Raw genomic sequence first — 24,688 nt, 5'->3', positions numbered from 1 at the left:
GTCTGACCGTTCCTGCAGGGAACCGTGCTTGGGTATGGAAACTTGCACTCGCTTCGTAGTTGGGGCATATTCAGATGACTAGACTATGTGCCGACAACCGTCCGGGCAGCGGGGGGATGATGTAGTTGCCCCTGGATCAGCAGTGACGAAAAAAGAAGAGACAGAGACTGTATACCCGGCCGCAGGAAGGCAACGAGGTGCGAAAACGGAAGAAATATTATCTGCACAGACGACCAAACTGAGAGATGCATAAAGTACATCAACCCGTCTGCCTCTCCGCAATACGATCGGAACCGTCAGAACAGTGTGAATGAAACTCTCAACTACGCACTACCGGAGGACGGAGTTGAAAGCTAGTGGAATCGTCTCGTTCTCGTTAAAACGTGTTCCGTCTTCGCCTCACCGTCGCCTGCTTTGAAGCGCCTATCCCTGTAAAGGGCGGATTCCGCTGCTACTACAAAATCCTGTTTCCTGGTGACTCGACTTCTACTCCCCGAGACGTAGACTGCACTTCGCTGCCCGTCAATTTTTTTGCTGCTTCGCCTACGCTCAGAACCTGCGTCCTAGGCCGATGTCTTCCGCCGCTTCCGGCCGGCGCCACAGGAGGGTACCACTATCCCGCGAATGCCGGAGCTCACCCGGCGATATATGCGCTTGTAAAGGTATCCATGTGTTTGTGGAAATGACAAGAGAACCTGAATCTGAGACACTACTACCGGAGCTGTTCGTCCGCCCGTTTTCGTGTGGCCCGGAGTCCGTCCATCGCACAAAATGTAGGGACACCCATTTCCTCAGGTTTTCGTAGGCAAAAGCCACTTGACACAAGAAAGCGAACCTTTTTGTTGTCCTGGAGAAACGGGGTATACTAGGCGAGCTGGGAGAGTTTGCCGGTAATTTTTCTCGGTCCGCGCACAAAAGTGTGCATTCACAGCGAGCAAATCGACCGCAGACCCCCTCCGGACAGCGGGGAAATCTGCCGGTGAGCTTTCTGCAGGCGCCCGGTGTGCGCGGTGACCGCGGGCCTCGGAGCGAGGAAAGACGAGAGGGAAAAAAGGCTAGGAACAGGGGGGGAAACGCCGCGTTCTTGCTCTCCGGAAAGGACGACAAACACATGCTCGAAAAGCCGACTCTAAGCGGCAAAGCTGCCTGCTGCGTAGCCCGACACCGGACGAAACAAAGACGAGAGTTTCCTGTCGGTGAATCAGAAGACAAGGAGGAGAGGGGTCATTCCTTCCTCTGAAAAAAGCTCCTTTCTTTCTCTTCCCTTTTCTGAATTTCCTGTTTCGTCTGACGGCGCGTCTCCCCTTTTTTGTACAGGTGTTTGCCTTTTTCCAAAACAGTGGACGCCGTTCCGCTAGCGTTCCCGGATCTGCATTTATACGCGCTCGGAACGGTGCCACAATACACGTCGGCGCGGGCCTCCGTATCTTTCTTCGCTGCAGATCCGTCGACATATACATGCATACGGACTGCACATTGATGTAAAGCGGTTTTCCTGTCATACGAGCATATCTTGTACACGTGTCAATGGCACCATGGACTTTAATATGCATCCGTGTTTGTGTTGTTTGTGTTTGTGTGATCACTCACGACGGCCTCACATAGCCTGGGCCGGTGCGAAATGTATGAGGGGTAGATGCGTTTGCGACATGGCTTACATCCCGTGACTGTTCACGAACTCGCCGCCTCTCGTGCGCATATGCCCAGCTGGTGCACGCACCCCCGCTGTCTTCTTTCCCCCCCTGTACTCTTCCCTCGTTTGCTTCACCTCCCTCCGCTCACGATGCGGTCGTCTCTTTTCGGGCCCTTGAGGGGCTGCCGTGGAGACCTCGGCTCCGTTTCGTTCTCTGCAGGCGCGTCTGGAGTGTCTCCTCGCCCAACTAGCGACGATGACTTCCGTACACTTCACTCAACGCCGTCTGGGACGAGGCACTGGATCCTGAGAGGGACGGAGAAGCCAGAGAATGCACCACGAAACAGCAGAGAGAAGAACCCCTGCAGCCTTTTCTCTGGTCTGCCGTTCTCCCGTCTGCTCCATTTCCTCCACGCTGATGTCGTAGATTCACTGTTCCTTCTCCTTCGCACTTGCCAAGCTGTGGCTCTTGAACACCGTCTGCTCTTCCTGCCCAATCTCCCGTCCGTCGTTGCCTTCGAACGTCCCCGTTCGTCCAAATGTGGGAAAAGGCCCTCTGTCTACTCGCCTTCGTCCGTCGGCTCCGAGGGGCACGGTCGAGGCTCTGGAGGCCTCCCGCGAGGGAGTCTCCCTCGCCCAGGCGCTCCCGCGCCCGAGTCAACGCGGGGAAGGGGGGACACCCCGCCGCTCTCCCAAGAAAAGGCCTTGTCCCCTCGACCTCAACAGCGCAGATGTTCAACGCGCGGCGCAGTGCCAGCATTCCCGCTGGCGCCGAGGGCGGGGAGAGAAGAAGAAACACAAAACGCTGCTTTGCGCGTTTTCTGTGCCTCAGGGACTTTCGCACTTGCCTCGTGCCTCGCCGTGGCTGGGGTGGGACTCGTGGTTCTCCTACTGCAACTGCCGTCTCTTTCGTTTGCGTCTTCCTCTGTGTCTCGTCTATTTGGTTCGGGTGATGGAGAGGGTTCCCCTGTCCGAAAAGACCGCATGCGCGTCGAAGCGGCCGTGGGCGAACTGCAGACGGATAGCGTCTGGGGCGCTCTCTTCACTTCCGGGTTGGTCTGCGCTGTTCTTTGCCTCGCTGCTGCCGGTGCCGCAATCGTGGCGCCTCTCGCGGTCGGAGCATGGGGCACGCAGGCTGTGGTTCGAAGATGGAAGAAAGCGGCTTCATTGCTTGTGCTCGAACAAAAGTACATCAAGGAGATTCTCAGGTGAGGAAGGGGATTCTCGCGCGGTGCGGAGGGACACATTTTGTAGGCCTAAGGAGGAGGCGACCATAATAACCACATGCATAGATACACATGTGAAAATATGAACCAATAGATCATATACGGGGAAGCGTGAGTCTGCCTGTGGGCGTGAGCTGCTTCAGGTAGCTAGGATTCGCGATTCACGCATCCGTTCGCCATTCACTCTCTTTGTCTTTCGCCCTTCTCGCCACGATGCCTCACTCTCCACGGTGTCCAATCATCGCAGCTGCCGCCACACACACACACACACACCACCCTCTGGAGACGGAGAGACGGCGTCACACCGCTGCCGACGCCGCAAATTTACCCGCACAGGCGTATCTGGGAAGCTTCACCTGTATATACGCATATATATATATATATATTGATGTACATTTGCTGAACTGAGTTGTCTGTGCACGACTGTTCCAGGTGGACGCAAGAGGTAGCGGTGACACACCGAGCAGTTGACAACTGGATGCTGGTGGATGCCGCGGTAGGCACCGAGGTCGTCGCGGCGAGGGGTTCGAGCTCAGGAAAGGCGGGTTCAGGCTCGCCTGGGTCTGCTAAGTTTGTGTGTTCTGACGTGTCATCCTCTCAGCCTTCTTCCCCTGCCGTGTCCTCTGCGTCAGGAGTTCCGTCGTCTCCAGCGACGGCGCTGACGGCAGAGGTGCGCCGCACGTTCGTGGAGACAGGCCTGGACACCGGCAGGGGCCTGCGTCGGGCGACGGAGATCCTTTTGCGTGGAGTCTCTTGTCGAGATCTGTTTCGCGAAATGCGCTCGGACGTCGCAGGCGAACTCCCAGGTGATGCCACGTCGGGGACGCCCGCTGCTCGCACTGTGTCAAATGGCCACGCCCACCGGGGAGAAGCGTGCGGAAAGGCCTCTCTGTCTCCTCGTGCAGGCCCCGACAAGGAGTCGGACTGTACGCTTTCTCTCGCAAATATGAAAGACGTCGCTTCGCAAGTGTGGCTAGCAGAACGGGACCTGTGTGCTGGCTTTCAAACGTGCCTCCTTCAGCTGATATCCGACGCGATATCGGGGCCGTCGGCGTCTCTATCGTCTTGGTCTGACAGCGAGTCGACAGCCCTTTCCTCGTCCTCTGCGAAGGCAGAACGAGACATGGTGCTCCGTCGGAAGCCCGCAGGTGAGGCGGCAGACGCCACCCCTGAGCTCGTGGGCGTCTCGCCCCTCTCGCAGACCAGGTGCCGGCCGCCACTGCCTCCTTCCGCAGCCGACGAGTCTGCAACTCCATTTCCTTCTGTGTGGAAGCGGCAGAACGCTCGCCAGCCGCGCGCGCCTGCGAGTGGAGGGGCGGGAGGCACGTCTGCAGTCTCCGCAACAAACCGGTGGAGCGCAAAAAGAAAAGAAGTGAAGTTCGACGTCTCCGCAGACGCCCTGACGGCCGCAGAGGCGGGGCGACCGGCAGCAGCGCTTCCGTCGCTTTTCGAGGAGCTCCTGGAAGCCCGCGAGAAGGACGGCGCGCGCAACGCCCGAGAGGGGGTGTCGGGACAGCAGTTGGCGACGGGAAACAAAGGGAGTTCGATGGGTGGAGGGCGGCGGGACGGCGACACGACAGACAATGAGGCGGGGGTGGGAGGCAGGACCGACGGCGCGCTTGAAAGCGTCGCGAATCCCGAGACGCTCCCGGAAAACGCGAGAGCTCGAGGGGAGCCGATCCCACCCAGCGGCGCCGCCCGCGAGGGTGCGCCTTCGACCGTTTCTGCGTCAGCTGCATCTGCCGGTTCCGTTCCGTTCTGTTCCCTTCTCGCGTCCTGTGCGTCGGGCGTTGGTGCGATCACCAACGGCAGCCGCTCCGCGTGCCCGACACTCGAAGGCGCGACGTTCCTCTCTCCCGGTTTGCCTGCTTCAGCCACCGTCCCCGTCTCGCGCCTCCCTCGCCTCGTTCGCACTGCCGTTGCGGCGGCTGCGAGGACGCTGCAGGCCCTCGAGTGTCTGGCGAGTGTCGCCGTAGCCTCGTGGCAGGCGGTCGTCCAGCTCGTCGGCATTCTCTTCGCGCTTAGAATTGCAGAGCGCGAACTGGAGAACTCGACCGGCCGCCTGAGAAGTGCACTTCTCTACGATTGGACGCGACTCGCCGCCACTGGCGTTCGAGCGCCGCGTCTTGTGCTTCCGTCTCTCCCGCCCGCTTCGTCGTCTGTTCCCGCTTCCTCCCCTGATTGTCCAGCTGACGGATGCGGCAAACCGCGCGGCGAGAGGCGAGGCGACGCGTCTGCCGGGCGCACAAACCCCGCTCGGGAAGCGCCCGTCTCCGTCGTGCCGTGCTGCCTGGACCCGCCACCCGTGTCTCCTCTTTTCCGGGACTCTTCGACTCTGCTGTCGCCTGGCGACATTCGCCTCGGACTCGGCAGGCTTAATCAGCACGTCGCCGCCGCTCTGGCGCTTCTGCGTCTCGGCCCGAATGCGGCGTGCTCGAGGTCGTTTCGCCCCGCGTCGTCCGCGCGGGAAGCTGACGGGGCGGAGGATCCCGGCGCGCGCCAGGCCTTGTCCCTCGCCGAGACGCAGCTGTGCACCAAGTGCCGGGGGAGCGACTCTCGCCAGGCTGCGGCGCTTCTCGCGCCCGACCGAAACGCCGCAAAGATGGGAAGAGCGGCTGCGTTCGGGCCCATGGGAGACAGAAGCAACGGGAAGCAAACGCGGGTGGACAGTTCCGCGGAGGAGGCAGACGAGTTGGCGGATGCGGAGTGGGTCTACGTCCTTCAAGCGACTCAGCAGCAACTGATGTTCGCCAGGCAGAGTTGTGACCGGGCGCTGCATCTGTTTGCCAGGAGACGGCGTGAGAGAGACAGGAAGAAGGGTGTGGAGAACGCGTCGTCGAAAGACGGTGGAGAGGAGACAGACGACACCGCGAACAGGTGTCCCCAGGGCGAAGGCGAGAAGGTGCGACAGGAGCGAGACCGGCAGCAGGAAGGCGCGACGGGACGTCTGGCGTTGCCGGCGCCGCCGCAGGAGTTGCTCGAGATCTATAAAGGGCTAGGTGAAGAAGACGGAGAACGACAAAGGCCTGCACTCGACTCCGTGCCTCTCTTCAACGACGACCTCGACGGGGCGGCGTTAGCGAAAAGCCGTTTGGCGATGGGTGAGCTGAAGCGCGTTTTCATGTCGCATCCGCGCATCCAGCGGCAACGCCGACAAAGGCGCCTCGTGAAGGAACTCGTGGCTGCCTCGCCTTCCGCAGCTCCTGCCGACCAGAGTGAGAGAGGGGCGGAGAGCGGCCGGGGCGTGCCCCCAGGGGCGGGGGACGGTTCGGAAGACAGCGAAGACGAAGCAGCGCGCCGCCTGAGACTCGAACTGCGGGAGGAGGAAGGCGAGGAAGACGACCGAGAGGAGTTGCTCGACTTCCGCAATCCACCGGAGACGCAGTGGGTGGGATGGCGGCCACCTGCGAACGGAACCAGCACGGACGACGGAGGCGAACAGCTCCAAGGTCCCGAAGGAGAAGAACAAGAGGCGGACGGCCAGCGAGCCGATCACTCGCATTCGTCGTTCACCCAAGCGCATGCAGTCAGGTGGGGAGATGCTGACAGCTGCGCGTGGCTCGCCCGTCAGGAGGGCGCGTCTCCACTCCATGAGAGGCCAAGGCGCCCCGACGAACCTGACACTGCCCCGGAAACATACGGCTGTCTGTTGTCAGGCGTCGGGCTCGGCGAGGTGACTCCCGAGAGTCTCCAACTCGCCCGCCGCCTACGGCGACAAGCCGAATCGGCGCCAGGTGCGCGGAGTCTGTTTGCAGAGCTTTCCGGTCATCTTGCGCGTTGCGGCGTGTCTCCCAAGGACGGCGAAGGAGGGGCGTCGCGTGCCAGGCGGCCCGAGCTTCGGGGGGGACAGCTGGATACCCTCGGAGGTCGCCCGGGGGTGTCTGTGGCAAGCGGTGAAGAAGGCGACCTCGCCACAGCAGAAGTGAGAGACGTCTCGTGGGGAGGGGACAGGGGCGGGGTCGGCGACTTCGCGATTCAAAGGAACTCGTCTTCGGCATCTTCGGTCCGTGCTGGAGACGAGGAGGACCAGTCTGTCTTCCCCCCCGTCTTTGGACGGTTGGCGCGGCAGCGCGGCAGGCAGACAGAGGAGGCTTTTTGTGGGGTGGGAGAAGCGGAGGGCGAAGACGAAAATGACGAGTGGACGTGCGAGAGCCGGGGAGACGCGATGGGACGCGAGCACGCACATGCGCAGGAGCGCCAGGGCGGGTGGCGACGACGGGCGAGCCGAGAGGCCAGCGAGGGCATCGAAGGCGAGGAACGCAGGCAGGACGACAGCGGAAGCGGGGGAGAGTGGGAAGGCGGTTCGTGGTGTCTCGAAGGAAGGAGCGACGGCGAAGACGAATCGAAAGAGTTCCCAGTTGAAAAGGAAACGGAACAAAAGACCAGACTCGCTGGGCCTTAGAAAACCACGGGCGCCACGACGCGGACACATAAGGCGAATCTCAGGGAAGCAAGGAGAAAGTCGGCGCATGTCCTCGGCCGGCAACGGCAGGGGGAGAATGATGCTCGTGCGAACCCATGCACGGCGTTAAAAACGAAGACACGAAACCACGACAACATTCCTCGGGGCGGGGAAAGAAGTTCAGGTTAAGAGGTTGATTCACTGGAGGAGGCAACCGATGATACAGCGGAGGTTTTGTCTCTAGAGAACGAGGAAGAGGACGAGTCCATGCAAACAGGTGTCGCAGAGGAAAGGGCGGCGAGAAAGCAGAAGCAGAAAAGGAATATCGTTGAACAGAAAAGACAGCGGGAAGAGAACCGAGCAACGGAAGCGAGCGAAGAGCAAAGGACGTCCTCCACTAGACACTGCGAGAGCCTGGCGGGCGCGTCTGCGAGGTCGCAGCTGCGCGAAGGAAAAGAAAACTTGACATGCTCCGTGAGGAAGCCAAAACGCGATGGGCTTTTCTTTGTGGAAGGACAAGAAGACTTCGGTCTCTATAAATAGTCAGCGCGTAACCGTCCGGGGGGATTCTCCGCAGGAATCGACGCGAACGGCCGAGACCGTTAATACGGCCAGCAGTGCGCCCTGTAAGGGGGCGTGTAGAAGTCCGGGAATCGGCGCTCCGTCCAGAAATACGCCGCAGTCCTGAAGCGGCGCAACAAACCACAAATCCACACCGACGCGGGGGGGGAGGGGACAGGAACGTGAGACAAGGCGGAAAACGCGTGGGGGAACGTCGGACACAGGGTGAGGGAGCGAGGCGCGCGGCATGGCCACGGGGAATGATACATGCGGCAAGACGACGAGGCGAAACCGCGAACCACGATCAAGCAACGGAACGGAGAAAGAGCGAGGACGTCGCCCTCCGGTGCGAATCGAGTGTGGCCTGGGACGGGGGCCGCCGGCAGACTCGCGTGTTGTCTCGACTCACTCGAAAAGAATTGCGTGGCTCTCGACAGTGGTTTGGATGTCGTCGCTGTAGCCACCGGCGACGACGGAGCAGATAGCGACGGGGCGGCGCGCGACTGCATGCGCCGGCGTTTTGGACGTCTCCGCGCGGCCGGGGGTCGCGTCTCCAGGCCGGCCGTTGTGCGGAAGGGAATCCGCCTTCACCCCGTGCGTGAGCGTTCCCACTTCCTGCTCGAGAGACGCCTCTCGGTCTGGATGCTGCGTCCACGTCGTGCGGCGCCCGTGCGTGCCAGCGGGGCCGTCTCGGCCCTGAATCGTCACGCCTAAAGCGCCACTCGGCCGCGGCGTCGTGCCCGGGGGCTCGCACGGACTTGCGCCGCGTTCTGCGGCCGCGTCAGGCGTGCGGGGACGTTCCTCGCTCTGCGTTGCGCGCCGCATGAGTTCTTGATTGTAGCGGAGGCAGTGGGAGAACACGAGCTCTTCCCGTTTCTTGATGCCCGCGTCGGTAATTTGGAAGTTGCCCAGAGTGTCGCGCTCGTGGATATCCACGCCCGCGACGTAGAAAACAAGCGACGGACAATGCTCTCGGAGCATCCGAGGAAGAACCTACGCGAAGCAAGTAGACAGTCCATACCCGGCCCCGGCGGCTGAAGTACACACGCACTTCCATGCATGTGCGTGCCTCGAGCAATTCATATGCATATACATATGTGCACATCATCGACGCGTTCGGAAAGGTGTATGTGTGAATCTTGGTTAGGAATGCATGTACATAGAGGACGGTCTGAAGCAGGTTACGCATGCGTGCCTGTTGCCGTCAGACTGCACCAGACCAGTAAGGTGTGCTAGTCTTAGTAGGTCATAAAAGCTGGAGGACCACGAAACGTGGGTTTGTGAGGACGCTGAAACTCATCTTTGCGTCTGTGGCGACCAGGCGCTCTCCCCGTTTGGATGTCCGCCTACCTCATTTATGTGGTGTAAGTACACTTCGTCTCCGGTACCCGCTGGCAGCGCCACGTCGACATCTGACCTGCGCATTCCCGGGACCGTCGAGGGCATCAGGAAACAGAATTTGCACTGAGAAGGCAGCCGATGAACCAAAAGACAGCGAATGAGAACGAAGCCACGGCGGCTGTCACAGACGCACACCACGATGTTACTTAGATCTTCACGCACAATGCACGTGTAGGTGTACGCATATGGGTATGACTGATTCTTCGTTCGGCTTTAGATAGCAACCACGCCAGGTGGGGTGCCGCAAGGGGTGGGGTGGGGGATTTGACGCATTTGTGGCGAGACTGCGTCTTTTTAAGTGACGCGACTGACTGGGCTTTGGGGAAGGGGAAGTTGTCCGCGCAGTGTATAGACACCGTTTTCACCCGCGGCTCGTTCGCGAAGATCTCGGCTGTTCCGTCACCTTGATGGACATCGAGGTCGAGAATGAGAATGCGGCTGCAAAGCCAGACGCGGGGCAACGCGAGAGACAAGGGACGAGACAAGCGTGAGACACAACCAAAGGACGACTTACGGTATGATACCCCCTGGCAAAACAGCCGGAACCGAAGCAAAGACAGGTGGAGTCCATCGGGGACACAGCCGCCCGACGAAGCAAAGGAATGCACAAAATAGGAGGGGAGGGTGACGTGGCGAAACCGGCAGGAAGCGCAAGAGAAACTCGCCGAAAGCGGCAAGGCAGCGAGAAAGAGAGAAACGCGAAAAGGGGAAACGACGGCGGAGGCCTGAAGGCGCCGTGGGCAGCACCGGTAGGCACACAAGTGATCAGCAATTTGAGGGTTTGCACGTTTGTGGCCGACACTGAAGGGCGCGCCGCACAGGAAATCAACAGCGACGACTGGGGACGCGAGAACGCAATACCGCTGTCTCCGCCTCCCGCTAGAACGGTTTCGAATCCTGGCACGTGTGGGTCACTTTTCTTTCCGCGTCGTCAGACGCTTCAGCCGTTGGGCTAGTCACCGGCTCTCGTTTCGGCCCTGGCCGCCGTTTGTGCCGTCCCGCCCCGTATCTGTCATTGCCAGGAAAGAGTACCCGGACGACAGTATCCTCCAAACCGTCCGACTGCGGCTTCGAGTCCGGTTCAGCGTTTTGCGCTTTCCTCGCCCGTGGCGGAGGGCCCTACTCAGCAATCCCTTGTTTGAGTGCGAGTGCAGCCGCGACGGCGACGTCGTTGAAGACACAGAATTTGCCTCCGTGAGCCTTCTTCGCGTGGTGAGTTCCGCCGCCGACAACGCATGCCATGCCAAAGTGACTGGCGAGCCAGGTGCCCAGGACAGTCGACGTCACCTGGGAGACACGTGTGGATTTGTCAGACGCAACTCAGCAAACGTGTGTGTGGAAGCGGAAGGTGCCCGAGAAACGTGCGCAGGTAGCGGCCCAGGCAAGCAAGCGAGCAGCGAAGGGGATCCAGAAGCGCCGATAGCCCGCACAGCCCAACAGATTGAGGAGCAGACCAAAAGACAGACGGACTGTGGATGGAGTCGGGACGCGTCGATGTAAGGGCCGGAAGGGCGCACGGAGGCGCGGAAGACAAATCGCAGGGATCGGAAGAGACGCAAATAGAGTCGCCGCGGAAACGTACCTCTGCAAGCGATTTGGATGCGTAACCTTTGGTGACTGGGAGACCTATTTTGCGTTCCTCCGCTTCGCTGAGAGCCGCTGCCGAGGCTGCGCGCACGTAGTCGGCCGTATGTACACTACGCAGCCAGGCGCAGGTGACGTCGGCGTCTTGAATCGGAGAGAAAAGCGAGAATCGTGAGGCAACAGAGGTCCCCAGAGCGCGTCGGGCTGGCGCCACTCGCCGCGCTTGCGAGGCCGCCTGGACGTTGGTCTGTGCCGGCTCGTGCGCGTCCGTGAGCCGCCGAGTCTGCGGGGCCGTGGACGTGCGACGCCCGTCTCGCCCGCACCGGTTTTCGGCCGCTGGGTGTCCGGGGCAATGGCGAGGAGAGGACACGGAGAGCGCGCTGGAGGCCGGAACATGCCCTTCTCGACGTGGTCCATCCGTACAGCTCTTGTCTGCGCTCTCCGTCGCCCGACCGCTCTTTTCCGTGCCTGCGCCGGTGGGCGTCGTCGGGTCGCGTGGATCGCTCAGCGTTCGCGTTCCCCTGAGAAGCCCTCTGGCGTCTGCGCAGCTGTGCCGCAAGTCGCCTTCGGGTTCGCCCTTCCTAGAGGCGCGTCCGGCCAAGTCGCGCGGGTCCCGCCGCGCGATCTGTTTCGCGTCCGCCGTTTCGACAGCTTCCGGCGCTTCGCTTCGCTGCTCTCTCCGGCCCTCGTCGAGTGCTCGCGCGTCTCGCCGTTCACTCTGGTGAGCCAAGTGCGCAAACAGCCGACCGAGTTTCTGAGGCTGAAGAGCATGGTTGCGCGGGAACGAGGGAGGCACCACGCAAGGTGTGTAGACAATGGGAAGCCCTGACGGCCGGTCGTCGCAGTGCGTATACGCCGCAGAGATGCGGCCATCTGCGGTGCCCACGAGCGGACCGACTGCAGCCGCACACGTTTGGCGTTGCTCGGCGGACAGTTCCGCGGTCGCCTCGGTGTGCGCGGACGCGGGAGACGCCGCCTGTACGGCGTCGACGTAAAGGAGTGGAAGAGATCGCGCCGGGAAAGCCGAAGTGTACGAGATTAGAAAGTGCTTAAGAGATTCCGGCAGGGAGGTTGGAGAGACAGAAGGGAGAGCAAGCAACAGCCCCTCCCGGCAGCTGTCTGAACAAAAACGGAAGTTCGAGCGCGACCGGCTGGGCGGCACGGCCGGTGGCGCCGCCGCAGGGGGGTCAGCTGGAGGGCTGTGCGTAGGGCTGCCAGGGGGGGAGACAGACGACGGTGACGGAGCGGAAGAAGCGGACTGGGATGGCGCTGCATGCGTGCACGGGATGTACAGACAGACTGTCGGCTTCTCTCGAGGCGATGGAGAAGCCGGTGGGACAGGCGACGGACACTGAGGCCCAGCACCATGAGGCGGAGCGGTCGCAGAGAGCGAGGAACACGGCGTTGGCCCGAAAGCAGGGAGATACCACAGAACAGGTGAGAGGGCTCGGACACGCATTGCACCCTCTCGAGGGCCTAGCGATGACGGACAGGCGGACGTGACAGAAACAGGGAAAGGGGAGGGGCCAAACAAGGCTGGCGAAGGCGAGCGAGAAGACGCGTCGGACAAGGAACGGCGCCGCGTCGAAACGCAGGTCACACAGCTGCACGCAGAAAGGCATCCTGGATGTCCCCTCCGTCGCCGAGGAGAGGCCGCGGAGGCGTGGCGTCGCGGGGCCCAGACGTAAGCGCAGGAACAGAGAAAACGAGCCGTCGCACTCAGCAGCGTGAAGGCGGGGACAGGCGGGTAGGCAGTGCGAGTAGAGAAGGCGACGAAATGGAAACGTGGAAGTTTCTTTCGTTCTGGAGATGAAACCCAACGGGAGACAGACGGAGAAAGGAGCAGTGGACGAGAATCGCGAATCAAGGGCGAGAAATGCGTTGGTCTTGAAGAAACATCTCTGCGTTCCCTGCTGAGTCGCCCGCCTTCTTTCACTCCGTGCGTTTGCTGGTGGCGGTTCGCGGACTCAGAGCCGCTCCCTGGCAAACACGGAAACGCTGGAAGCGCCTCTTTCCTTCGCGCGGCGCATGCCCCGCGGGCGTGTGTGGCCTGGGAGCTTCGCCCCGCCCTGGGCGCCCGCGGGAGGGCGGCTGGAGGGGGGCGGCGCCGGTCGACGGGTCGCCGCAACCCCCCGGTGCGAGGCGACACCGCTGCCGTAGGCGCCGAGTCCCCGACGCGGATCCCGGGCAGCGGAGGAAGCGGAAGGGACGGTCTCGCCGTGGGCTCCAGAGACAGGACGAGGCCCCCGTCGGAGGCGCAGCGCCCGCAGCGGTCGGGGGGGCCTGGCCAGGATCTGTGGCGGCCACGAGGGGACAGGGACAGTCGAGAGGACGGGCTGTGGTACAGCTCGTGGGCGACAGGAGCGGCGAACGCGTCGCGAGAAGAGGTAACAGGCGAGAACAGGAGGAGGAGAATGAGCGAAGGCGACGCAGCCCACCATCGAGCCGCCATGGTGGCGCAGTCCCCATACGCCTTAATGGTGCAGAACGTCAAAGAAGGCAGACGAGCGAGACGGCACGCGAGGGAAGAAACACACTACTCTCCTCTGTGGTGTGCACCATCGCGGGATGGTCCTCTGGATTGAGGCAGATATACGGCAGCCGCATTGGAGATATAAGCGCTAGGAAAGAGACAGTGAAGCAGGAAACGACGGCCGCTCACGACACAGAAGAAGACAGATACAACGACGTGTGTGCCGAACGTCCACATAACCCCATCTGTCTACCTAGATATACATATGTCTGTCTCTCCCTCTCTCTCCCTGTTTACATGTGTGCTTGCATGTACACAGGTGTCTCTGTTCAAATCCATGTAAATGTAGGAGTGCGTAGTAGGTTTCTCCCTTTAGAGGGACATGCCTGGACCCTGGATAGCTGTGTCACACTTGAGAGCCTCGTCTCATTTGGTTGCAGGAAGATGAAGCTCTTTGCTTTTCTGCGTGAAGCACCCATCTCGGCGACCGACAGATGAGGAAGACGGTGTGCGCGACAGAGCGTTTGCATTAACGAGGGCTGAGAGAAGCCGGAGCGAAAAACCTCTGGCAGCAGGAGAGTGGCGGGGCCAAAACATGCACAGGGAGAAAACGCGACGCCGTTAAGGACGAAACGAACATGGGAACCTACTTGGCGGGAAATTTCCCGAAGGAGCACACCACCTGGGAGACAGACCGAAGACTGACAAGGGGCCCGAACGCAAATCCAGCTTAACGGAAGAGAAAAAACGGCTGTTTCCGTTGAGAAGGAGATTTAGCAACGAAGGCGCGGCCGGGAAAAAAAGCATAGACGCAGATCGACGAAAACGGGTGCTGCGCTGGTGGAGACAAAACGACGGACAGGAAAGCTTTTGTCTTGTGTGTAGATGTCGATGTCGGCGCATGTTTAAGAGCAGCCGCGGGTGCGGCGCAAGGACGGTGAAATGCAGCTGCGCTGGTTTCTTCGTCTCCAGAAAAAAGTTTACATCATAACAGATTGGCGCTCACTTCTCCTCTGAGGGGCGAAAGAGTTCGAGGGCAGATCTGCCTTTTCAGCTCCACGGACCGACGAAAGCTGGGGCCGTATCCCCGTCCCAAGATGCTCACAACTCAGCTGGAAAGGGGTGTGCTCTTCTCTCGCCTCGGGGCGGGGGGCGCCGCGTGCATGCATGCGTTCCGCGAGAACGTCTTCAGGTCATTCCTTTCAGGTTTCCGCCTGGCCTCAAGACTTTCTAGCCAAGTCGGGCGAATGGCCACGAGCGCAAGTGCGCTTGGGATCTTCTTTTTCCGGGCAAGAGCCGCCTGCGTAGTCGCGCAGCCCGTGCGGTTTTTGTGCGGCTTGAATCTCTCTGACTCGGACCCAGCTGCATTCCCCTTTTTTCGTGATCGCTGTCTTTTCACGTGAGTCAAATGGAAGCATCTAGCGACGAACGACTGAAGAAACGCGAGTTCCAGCCCGGTATTGGACTTGGTGCGTGTTACATGCATGAAGTGGAGACACAGCCGTGTGTATGTGCAACAGGCATGGATACATGCACATGCATGCAAACAGATTCGTATGTAAACCGCGAATAGACACACGTCTTTCAGACATGCAAGAGGCCCCTCTGCGCCTCATCTACTTCGCCGGGGGAACTCCGGTTCGCGACAAGGTTCCGCGAGCGCTTCTGCCTCGTCTGGTGTTCACATGGGCCACTGTATCCGTGGAAGGAGCCTCCGGGACCTCGCGGGCGAATCTCTCCGCCGATTGGTGAATTGAAATGCGTCCCCCTGCGCCTCCTCTCTGTAGACTGTGTTAACGCGCATTCCTTTCTGCGAAACGAACTTCCTGTGCTGGCCCCCGTCCCTGTTCCCATCCGACCGTCGATGCAACCGGCCGACGCTCCCCTCTCTCACTTGCCAGCGCCTGTTCTGCTTGAGCGCCTGCGCGTTGTCTTCAGCGCGCGCCGTTTTGTCCAGCAGTTGAACCGCGCGCGCGGGGCGCCGCTGCGTGCAATCTGAGCCGCCGAGACACTAGGAAAACGGTGGGGCAGACACCGAGAGCGCACCGAGCTGGGAGCCCGCCGTCCGGTCAACTTCTGCACTTCCTCGCAGCCTGTCTGTTTTTTCTCTCCAGCTCTTTGCTAGGAACGGTGTGACGCATGTGTCGACGCGCTCACCTGCACGCCAGGGCATCTTCTCTTCCTCAGAAAGCATGATCCCCCTGTCGTCGGGCTTTGTGCGGACGCTCCGCGGGGCGGATCTGTGGCGCGGAGACACTGGAGCCGCAGACAAGTGTCTCCGGGGCGGTGGAGGCCCCCGGTCTCGGGGATACACGCCTAATGTCCGCCCGACAGGCCTTCCCACGAGGCCAGGAGACCGGATCCCGCGATGTGTTGTCGACTACGGGGCAAGAGCGACAGCTGCAGACCAGCCCGCGCACCGCCCCCAAATTCGCAGCGGCGTCTGCCGAATCAGCCCCAGGCCTACCGGGAGTCTCTCACTTTGTCCGAAACACGGGGCCGCCCGCGAGGTGCGACGCACCAGGCTCGCGTTGGATCGCCGCGTGGGGGCTTCGAGCTGTGTCCAATCCGGGGGCAAACGCGAAATGCACGCGCGACGGCGCCGGGTGATGTATGCGGTGACAGAGGGCCCGTGGGCGCCGTGTCTGGCTGACTGGCGGTCTGCGGCGGTGCGCACCGACGTCCGTTTCGTTTCCTCTACAGGGGCGTGTGTCTCGCCTCTGGGCCGGTTCTCAACCTGTCGTTTTCCGCCTTCCCCCCCGTCACCTCACACTCTGCCTTCTGCACTCACGTCTTCCCTCTCCACCTCTTTCTCGTTGCTTTGCGGTTCGCCGAAACCCTCTTTTTTTCTTTCTGCGCACCCTGGGTGCTCTGCGGCTCCAGCGCCTCCCTCGGCGTCTCGGCTGCCGGTCCCACTTACGCAGGGTGCGTCGCCTGGCCGATTGCCGCTCCCTGGGCGGTCACTGCGGCGGCGCGCGGTCGCCCCGGTCCACGCCTCCGGCAGCACAGCTTCAATTCTTTCCGCTCCCCGGCCTAGATCGAGGTCGATGGTGGAAGGCTTCAAACAACTAATCTCTTCTCGTCCTGCTACGTTGTCTTTTTCCTCTCACCGCTCTTTTGCCGCCGTCGCCTCCTCGCGGGCGGATGCGCCGCCGTGCCGCGTCCCCACAGCCGCTCCCGCGGCTCTCGGGCCCTCGTCAGCTGTGCTGTCCTGTGGGCGCCCCGCCGCGTCGGCTTCTCTCGGCCTGGTTGCCTCCGCAAATACGTCTCCGTTTTCGTCGGGGCACTCGCGTTCTTCGCCGACTGGATCTCGCCACGCGTCGTCGCTCCCGTCCATTGCGGCGGCACGTGACTTGGCCGTGTGTCGCGAATCGACCGGCAGCGAGGAGTACGTCAGCGACCGCGTTTCGTTCTTTTCAAGACTCCCGCTTTTCTGCCTTTTTGCGAACGTGTAGTGAGACTTCTCTGAGGCGTCGCTCATCTCGTGGATTTGTGCGCGGTTGTGCAGCAGGTACAAGGCGCAACTGGGCGCGCAGCTTCTCGAGATAGACCAGCGCATGCTCCCGGACGCAGATCAATTCCTGCAGAAGCAATACCTGCTGGACACGTACGCCCTTGTGTTCTGACTCTGCTTGGCCTACAACGGCTCCGATGTGTGTGCACGGATTTCCAGGCTTTTCGGGACAGACGTGTCAGCAGCACTCTAGATGCGGATCACGTTTATACAGTAGGCAGTGTCCTATGATCGGCAGTCATGTCTGTCCACGCACGTCTTGCCACACACGGGGATCTTGTAGGCGAAACACCTTGGCAGTTGTCCTGCGGTTTTTGTGTCCGTCAGTTCAACCGTGCGTGGCGAGACTGGCGCATGCGCCTTCTCTATTTTTTCACACATTCGTTCGCTTGTCTTTATAGGCTCGGCCCGCTTCTCCGCCAGCACATTGGAGGCCAGCTGGTCCCGTTTGGCTCCTGTGCGAATGGGTTCTGGTACGATTCACGGCGCCACACGCCACGAGACTCCACAGACGCGGGGGACGCATCGAAAGCTGTTTGTGGCTGTCCGTCGTCACGCACCATCTATCTCTCTCGCTCTTGTGTCTTGGGCACTTTTCTCGCGCTTGTCCCCGCCGCGATCAGAATCCAGAGCTCCACGGCTTGTTCGTCGAATATATCCAGCAATGGATTCCAGACTCAGTATGCTTCCCTCCGGTCCGGGGGCCGTTCGTCTTACCACCTTGTCATTTCTCTCCGGAGTTCGTTTCGTTGTCGCGCTGGGCTGGCGCGTTCCTGGATCCACGCTCCGCGACGCCTGAGGCGGCGGCGAGTGTGCCTTCGCGGCCACGTCCTTTCGGGTTCCGCTTCCTTCGCAACGGTCACAGGCGTGTTGTGGCGCCTCCTTCCCTTTTCCTGCGGTTAAAATCCCGGGTTTGGTTTGTCCCGCGTTCCGCGTGTTGGTGATCCGTGCCTTCTTTCCAGGGTCCGCGGAAGCGACGTCGACTCCTGCCTCGTCCTCAGCGGCTGTGAAGGCCGCATCGCCCAACGAGCGAAACTCCGCGTGGTGAGGTCAGGCGCGCGCGTCACCGCCTTGTCGGTGCTGTCCCGACTCGCTGCGCTCTCGCGCGCGCTGCCTTTCCGCCTTGCTTCGATGCTCTCTGGCGGTCCAGGCGTCTGCCGTCGCGCTCTCTGTGCTTAACCTACATTCCGCGCCACGTGTACATTTTCGTCGTTCGCCCGAGGTCGCTCCACGCTTGCGGACACAGCTTGGGGGCGTCCGGATCTCTCGGCCTCTTGCTGCCGGCTTCTCCAGCAGTCTCGCACCTCCCTCCACTTGCTGCGCAGTCTGTCTCTCGTGCGAAAGACCTCTGTAGTCCTCTCTCCCTTTTTGTGTGGCCGACCTTTGTCTCTTCTGCTCCCGTACGTGGAGGGCCCCATCCGCGTTTTCCCGCTCTCCAGACACAGGAGACTGGGCACGACTATGGTCACGCCAAGGAACGGATCTTCCGCAACTCTACGGTCGCCATACAAACGGGCTCTCAACGTATTCAGGCGTGGCGCCTCCACACGCCTTCCTTGGTGCCGCTTCGACACGGCAATCCCGCGCGTCTCGTTCCCCCCCTTTCTGCGGCTCAGACAAGTGGGGCTATTTGGCCATATATATATATATATATATATATATATATATATATGATTCCATGTGGATACGCGGTCGCGTATACGTCGGCAACGGCGTCTGCCAGTGTGTCGGTTCGTTGCTGTTTTTGCAGGTCAGAGAACTGGTTGAGCGGCACCGCATTGGCCAGGCGACAGTCGTTCCGGCTCAAGTGCCGATAGCAAAAGTAAACTCGCTTCTCTTTTTTTTCGCCTTGGTCCGTTCGTCGGCTTGTTCGCGTTCCACCTTGCCGGCAGCTGCTCTGGTTGGCTTTCTCTCTCCCATCCGGTTTACCACGCCCGCTGCGACCCCGTATCGATCCTCGGCACCGGCCGGCCGGGTCTCGTTTGCAGGCGCCCGCAATCTGCCGCTGCGTGTGGGGAACGCGGTTTCGCGTCGCGTCTGTGCCCACCTTTCGAGGTTCCGCGTCTCTCGCCTGTTCGCCCCACGTCTCGCCTTGCCTGCCGCCCGCTTCGTTCCTGCGCTGTGCTCGCGTTCCCCAAGGCTTTGGCGCCAGATTTCTCGTTCCTCTTCCACTCTCGCATGTACCTGTCTTCCTCGCCGTTTCCGCGCGCCTTCGGTCGGCCGTTCCCTCACGGGTCTCGCCGCCCATCCCGTCTGCCGTCTTCGCATGCGGTGCTTCGCCTTCCGGCGGCAAAACGTTTCTTTTTGCTCGGCTGTCCCGGAGCGAATGATGGCGACGCGCGTCAGGGCCGAGTTCTCCATGCATCTAGAGGTGGTTTGCTTCTGTGCCTCTTGCCTCCCGTGCTCAGGTCTGCAACGCCCACGGCAAAGGCCTTATCGACGTTAGCGTGAACAACTGTACCGCCCTCGAGAACTCGATGTTCGTTGAGACTTTCGGTGCCATCGACGACCGCGTCCGTCCTTTAGGGCGCTTCATCAAGCACTGGGCGAAACAACGGAACATCAACAACAGGTGCGACCCAGACCAAGACGAAGACATGCACCAGTTGATGCGGAGAGAGCCGACGGGGACGCAGCCGCCAGGCTGCTAACAGAGGCAACTGTGCACACGCGGGAGGCCAGAGGAGACAGGGAGACGAGCCGGGCCACGAGAGTGAACGCGGGATGCTCTTAAGGTGGCCCAGAGGAGGCCATACGATGCAGGTGTTTTCTGGAGACGCTGCGACCAGCAGACGATCGAGTCGTGGCGCGGTTGCGCGTGCCTGCGATTCATGTTGGCGCGGCTCTTTCAGTTTCACCTCTGTCGTTGCACCCCAACGATTGTTTTTCCCTTTAGAGCCGAAGGCACGCTGAGTACATACACTCTCATGCTGCAGCTTTTCTTCTTCCTGCAACGACGAAGCCCTCCAATCCTGCCGCCGTACACGTGAGTTGCCAAACGCGCTCTGATGGGACGTCCCGTAAATACCCTTGCGTCTGACACCCACGCGGGCACGTAAATATCTATGTATGTGTGCGGTTTCTGACGTGTGCATGCGCGTCCGTAACTACCGTGTCTACGTCAATTTGCATGTGGATCGATAGGCAAAGCCTGGTATCCAGCCGGCGGCAGTGTCTTTGCTACATGTATGCTAGTACACATGTAGATGCGCGATTGCAACCTATGTTTCTTTCGATCGCTTCCTCGTGGGCGAAGTCAAGCAGATGCATCAGGGGGGAGACAGGCCTTCGTCGATGTACGGTATCTTTTGCATATTTCTTGACATTGCCTTACACACATCAATGCGGATCGTCATGCGCGTGATATATGTCGGGATTCACGTGCTGGTCACCCCGCATTGCCGCTTGTTGGCGAGCGGAGCCTGAGGCGCGCGTCTGTCCGCCTTGCTTGATGTGTCTACTGCTCGTCGTCCAGGGCGATTTTGCTGGGCCGCGCCCCCGCAAAGGCGGCAGCTTCTGCTGCCCCTTCTTCCTGTTTCCTTGCCGTGTCTTCTCCCTCTTCGCCGAGTGCGGGGTCCCACCAAGCAGACGGCAATCCAGCGTCTGAAGAAGACTTCGCTGACTGTAAACGAAAAGAGGAAGATGCAAGGCAAGACGTGGCTGCAGGCGGCCAGTCTGCGATGGCGCCGAGAACGCCGGCAGAGGGCCTAAAGCCACTGCCTTTCTGCACAGATATAGAGTAAGCCGGCAAAGGCATACTGAACATGTGCAATCACGTATGCACCTGATCGAACAGGCACTGGGACGCTCGTCCTGGCACCGGTGTCTGGCGCCCCGTCAGCAGTTTGTTCCACTACGGGCGCAGACCTGCGGGTCAAACCCATGTAGAAAGTTCCGCACGGCACTCCCAGAGCTTGCCTCCTGCGTGGCCCGGCATCGCTCTCTCTAGCCCTGCAGTTACATGCGAATGGCTTCTTTATCTTTTGGTAACGTCTCGAGTATCTTACGCTCTTACCGTTTTCGACGCATTTAGCTGCGTCCACCCGTCCGCCTATCAAGCGCATGATCGTCGGCCTCAGGTATACTGATACAGTATCTCATCTCTATCCAAATATGCAGGCATATGTAGAGCTTCAAGGCACAGGATCACGGTCTCATTCAGTTCATTCATGTATGTGTATGCATGTATATATACGTATATGTATATATGTACGCATATAAATCTACACGCATCCGAGCGAAGCTTGTCCCGCTTTTCTTGCCCGTTTCACACGCGCGTTCCGTCGTCGACGATGTTTCATTCGTCTTTGCGGTGTGCCATGCACGGTATCTTATCCTTCGCTTGCTTTGTGGGATTCTCAGCTACATCCGTACGAACCTTTTCCCCGAGTATGGTCGGAATAAAGAAACCGTCGGCGAATTGATTCACGATTTCTTCCTGGTAAGGTGTGGGCACCGTCCTCGCTGCGTCATTTTGTGATTTCCGTCTCGGATGCTTTTTAGGCGGCTTCTGACAGGTACCTGGTTCTCGTTGTCTACTTCTCTTCCTCGTGTCCCTATGCTCTTCAGTTTCCACGTCTCTCCTGATGTCTCACTCTGTATACTGGTATCTCTGTCTTTCGTTATTCGGTTTAATTGTGTGCACTGATGTCGCTCTCTGTCAACTTGGGGAAGATGCTTGCGGATCACTTCGTGCTGAGGCGCGGGGTATACTGTGGTTTTTACTGGCAGAACTCAAGTGGCCGTTCTTGCCTTCAATTCCGGTGCCGCACGTACAGCAGACACAATTTATCGTCCGCATCCTTGAAGCAATTACTGCAGAGCTTTCGCTATCGGTATGATGCTCAAGGGAGTATACAAGGTGTCCAGCATGCCGTGCTCTCTGATGCATGCAGTTTTATGGCAAACGCAGCAGCAAGCTGTTCAGCCCTCGTGACGGCGCCACGGTCACGGTTGAGGTTTACGACGGGTCCATCTCAGTATGCCCGCCTCCGCCTGGTTCTTCCTCGTCTTCGTCGGCCTTGGGCTCGCCTCCTCCCGAGTCTTCCTCGTGTCATTCTGGGCCGCGCGATGCGTCATCCCTCGCAGCGTCGGCAGCTCTTTCACATGTGACCGCTGAAACGTTGAAGGCCATAGCACTAGCAGATCCGCTCGGCGCTACGCCGCAGAGTAGCACAGCTGTCCCTTCCGCTTCCAGTCAGGGTGAAGCAGAAGAATCGGAAAGCAAGAGGCAAGCAGGCATGTGCAGTGTCAACGAATCTGGAGAGTTCGCATCGCCTCTGAGCATGGCTCGCCGCGTCCTGATGAGATGCCCCCTGACGCGGGCAGTAGTGAACCGGTTCTCTGCTGCAGCGTGGAAAATCATCTGCGACGAATTCCAGCGGGCTGAGGAGCTGGTGGAGAACGGAGCGACGCTCGAGGAAATATGTGCGCCCGCGCCGGTTACCCACGACCAAAGGAAAAAGCTAGGTATGCAACACAATTCCCTTTACAAGACACGAACACCTATACCATAGGGCGTGAATGCATTACTACTGCATACATTTTCGGGGTCTACAATATCGTGGAGGGGCTTTTCTTCGCGGTTGCTTCCCATTTATTTATACATTTACACGTACACCCTTCTCATGCAGAGGCTGATGAATTTCCGGTTTATAGAGATCCCGTGCTCTTTGATGTTGTTCACGGCATGGGCGTGCAATATATATATGTATATATATATATATATATATATATATATGGGAGTCGCTTTCCCTGGGTAGTGCCATACAGGCCGGCACAGGTTGCATGTATGTCACGGTAGAGCGAAGCACATTGAATTCGCAGCATAGAGCCTCGTGTCCTCTCTCCAAGCACGAATCGGTGCACCAGAGGGCCACGTGATAACTGGGCGTAAATCGGCCTTCATTTTCTTTTTCGCAGATCGCCTTCGTCGTCGCCTTACTCTTCGGGCTCTCGCGGCCTCGCGAAACCTTTCCCTAGTTCCTCTTCAAAGTGTCCCCTCTTCCCTCTCCTTATCTTCTGCCCGAGCGGAGGGAGTGGCAGACGACGAACACCGTCCACATTTGTCCCTACCTCGGAGGACTCAGAGTGAATCCCATGGCTTCCTTGAAGGCCTCGATGACCCCATGTCTCCTTCGTCACCGCTGCTCGCTTCGTTCACCTCTGCATCTGTGTCGCCGTCTGGGTCTGCCCATGGAGCGTCAGCTGCAACTCCCTATTTCAGTTCCTCCTCTCCATTTTCTTTCCGTCATCAAATGAATTCCCGCTCACCCCGCGTGACTCCGCTAAGCCGTCCTGTTCAGCCGTCTTCCTCGTCGCCATCTGCTTCGCCGTCCCATGCACTGCCATCATCTGAAGCTACATATCCATACGTATTATCTCAGTCTCCGCCATCCCAGCACAGGTCACCCCGGCGACGGGTGTCTGATGAAGGCAACCGTAGACCATTATCATTGCGTTTTCCTCACTCGTCCTTTTGCGCCTCACCTTCTCATCCTGGCTCCCTTCCGCCTTCATCCTGCGTCCCCCCTTCGTCATCACTTTCTCAGGTCTGCCATTCTCCTACGAGTCGTTCGTCCATCCGACGGAGGTCCGAAGGGCCACTGTCTAAACAGACGAAGGAGACGTGACACGGACAGACGCTGGATACACCCCCAGGGTATAGGAGCCCACGGTGGCTGCGCTGTTTCTTTTCGGCGAACTGGGGCACGAAAATACGTCTTCGTCACTCGAGTGTTGCCGATATTCTTCCGTCTTAATCATTTAGTTGTTTGTGGCCGTTTTCTTTTGTTGCATCTGCGGCTCATCTTCGAAAGGATGGTGTCGTTCGTTTGTTTCTCCCTGCCTCCATGGTACGCGATGATACTTCTCTCTCACCCTGCATTTTTCGAGTCATGTTGGGGTGCTTTGGGTCCGTCTGCAGAGACCTACTCTCCCTCAGTGAATGTTTGTATCTGCGCGGTAGGCATGTGAGGGAAAACCGTTCCTCACCGCGTTTCTGTTCGTGGCATTGCTCCTGCTTCGATGCCTTTACAAATCCGGTCCATCCTTCTGGTCTTCGTAATCGCTTGTTTTGCATCTCGCTTCAATGGCAAGTGCAACTGCGGATCCCTGAACCCCGAGTTCATTCTGCTTCTCCACCACTCCCTTGTTGTCTTTCTAGCGCCACCCTCTGGTACATCCGTGCCTGTTCAATTCCTATTAGTCTGCTGTGTCTCTGCGTTATTTCTTCTTCCGTCGCCCACTCTGATTTTGTCGCTCTGCATTCGTTTGCTCTCTCTTTCTCTCTCTCTGGTCTACGTTTTGTCTCCTTGTGGCAGCGTGTCCTCCATTTCCCCGTCCCTCCCTCTTCACTTCAGCGATTTTCTTACTCAATCGCTCACCCGCTCCTCGTGTCTCTGCAGCTCTGCCGACACAATCATGAGTGACTGGTGGCTGTTGTTTTCCCCACCATGTCAACACTGACGGTGCATGTGTCTCGGTTCCTTTTTCAGAAGACTGCTTGGGGTGTATCACGGAAGTGATACAGCAATCTAATGCACCAGCTTTGGTTTCGCTGATGGTTCACCTACAGTTCATTTCAGCATACACTCTGAGGACTAGGCAGGTTGTATATGGCTGTGCGTTTGTCTACCTAATTCTTGAACCACCAGAAACTGGACTGATAGGAAGGGTCCAGATTCAGCATGTCAAGTAGTCCCTTGTGCCCGACCCACAGGTGAGACAGCTTCGCACGATGAGCGAGTTTAGTCTACATGCAACCTCTGTCAGGATGATGTGGATGGCCTCGCGCTCTACATAGTTGTTCAGCCATGTGTTTCGCGGGCACGCAACAGAGTCAGATGAAAACAAAAACCGATATGACTTGAGCCTGTCAACGATGGAACGAATA

The 24,688-nt window shown here is 59.4% G+C and overlaps 3 protein-coding genes across 3 annotated transcripts; 2 read left to right on the top strand and 1 right to left on the bottom strand.

Moving 5' to 3' along the window:
- Positions 1 to 2,617: 2,617 nt before the first annotated feature.
- Positions 2,618 to 7,261, top strand: NCLIV_028470 (conserved hypothetical protein; the record flags this gene model as incomplete). Its single annotated transcript, XM_003883041.1, has 2 exons — positions 2,618 to 2,841; positions 3,292 to 7,261. 2 exons carry the CDS (start codon positions 2,618 to 2,620, stop codon positions 7,259 to 7,261), a joined length of 4,194 nt encoding a protein of 1,397 aa, XP_003883090.1.
- A 602-nt stretch (positions 7,262 to 7,863) lies between these two features.
- On the bottom strand, positions 7,864 to 12,266 carry NCLIV_028460 (hypothetical protein; the record flags this gene model as incomplete). The annotated part of the gene is made up of 6 exons (XM_003883040.1): positions 7,864 to 7,945; positions 8,232 to 8,815; positions 9,173 to 9,286; positions 9,738 to 9,750; positions 10,347 to 10,510; positions 10,806 to 12,266. 6 exons carry the CDS (start codon positions 12,264 to 12,266, stop codon positions 7,864 to 7,866), a joined length of 2,418 nt encoding a protein of 805 aa, XP_003883089.1.
- A 2,422-nt stretch (positions 12,267 to 14,688) lies between these two features.
- NCLIV_028450 (conserved hypothetical protein) lies at positions 14,689 to 23,407 on the top strand (the record flags this gene model as incomplete). Its single annotated transcript, XM_003883039.1, has 11 exons — positions 14,689 to 14,749; positions 16,164 to 16,668; positions 16,792 to 16,887; positions 17,196 to 17,267; positions 17,757 to 17,838; positions 18,545 to 18,616; positions 19,203 to 19,366; positions 20,270 to 20,533; positions 21,157 to 21,235; positions 21,690 to 22,263; positions 23,346 to 23,407. 11 exons carry the CDS (start codon positions 14,689 to 14,691, stop codon positions 23,405 to 23,407), a joined length of 2,031 nt encoding a protein of 676 aa, XP_003883088.1.
- Between the last annotated feature and the right edge of the window lie 1,281 nt (positions 23,408 to 24,688).

The sequence above is a fragment of the Neospora caninum genome, chromosome VIIb (genome assembly GCF_000208865.1).
Source record: "Neospora caninum Liverpool complete genome, chromosome VIIb".
Taxonomy (NCBI): domain Eukaryota; phylum Apicomplexa; class Conoidasida; order Eucoccidiorida; family Sarcocystidae; genus Neospora; species Neospora caninum.
This window is presented reverse-complemented; position numbering and strand designations above follow the sequence as displayed.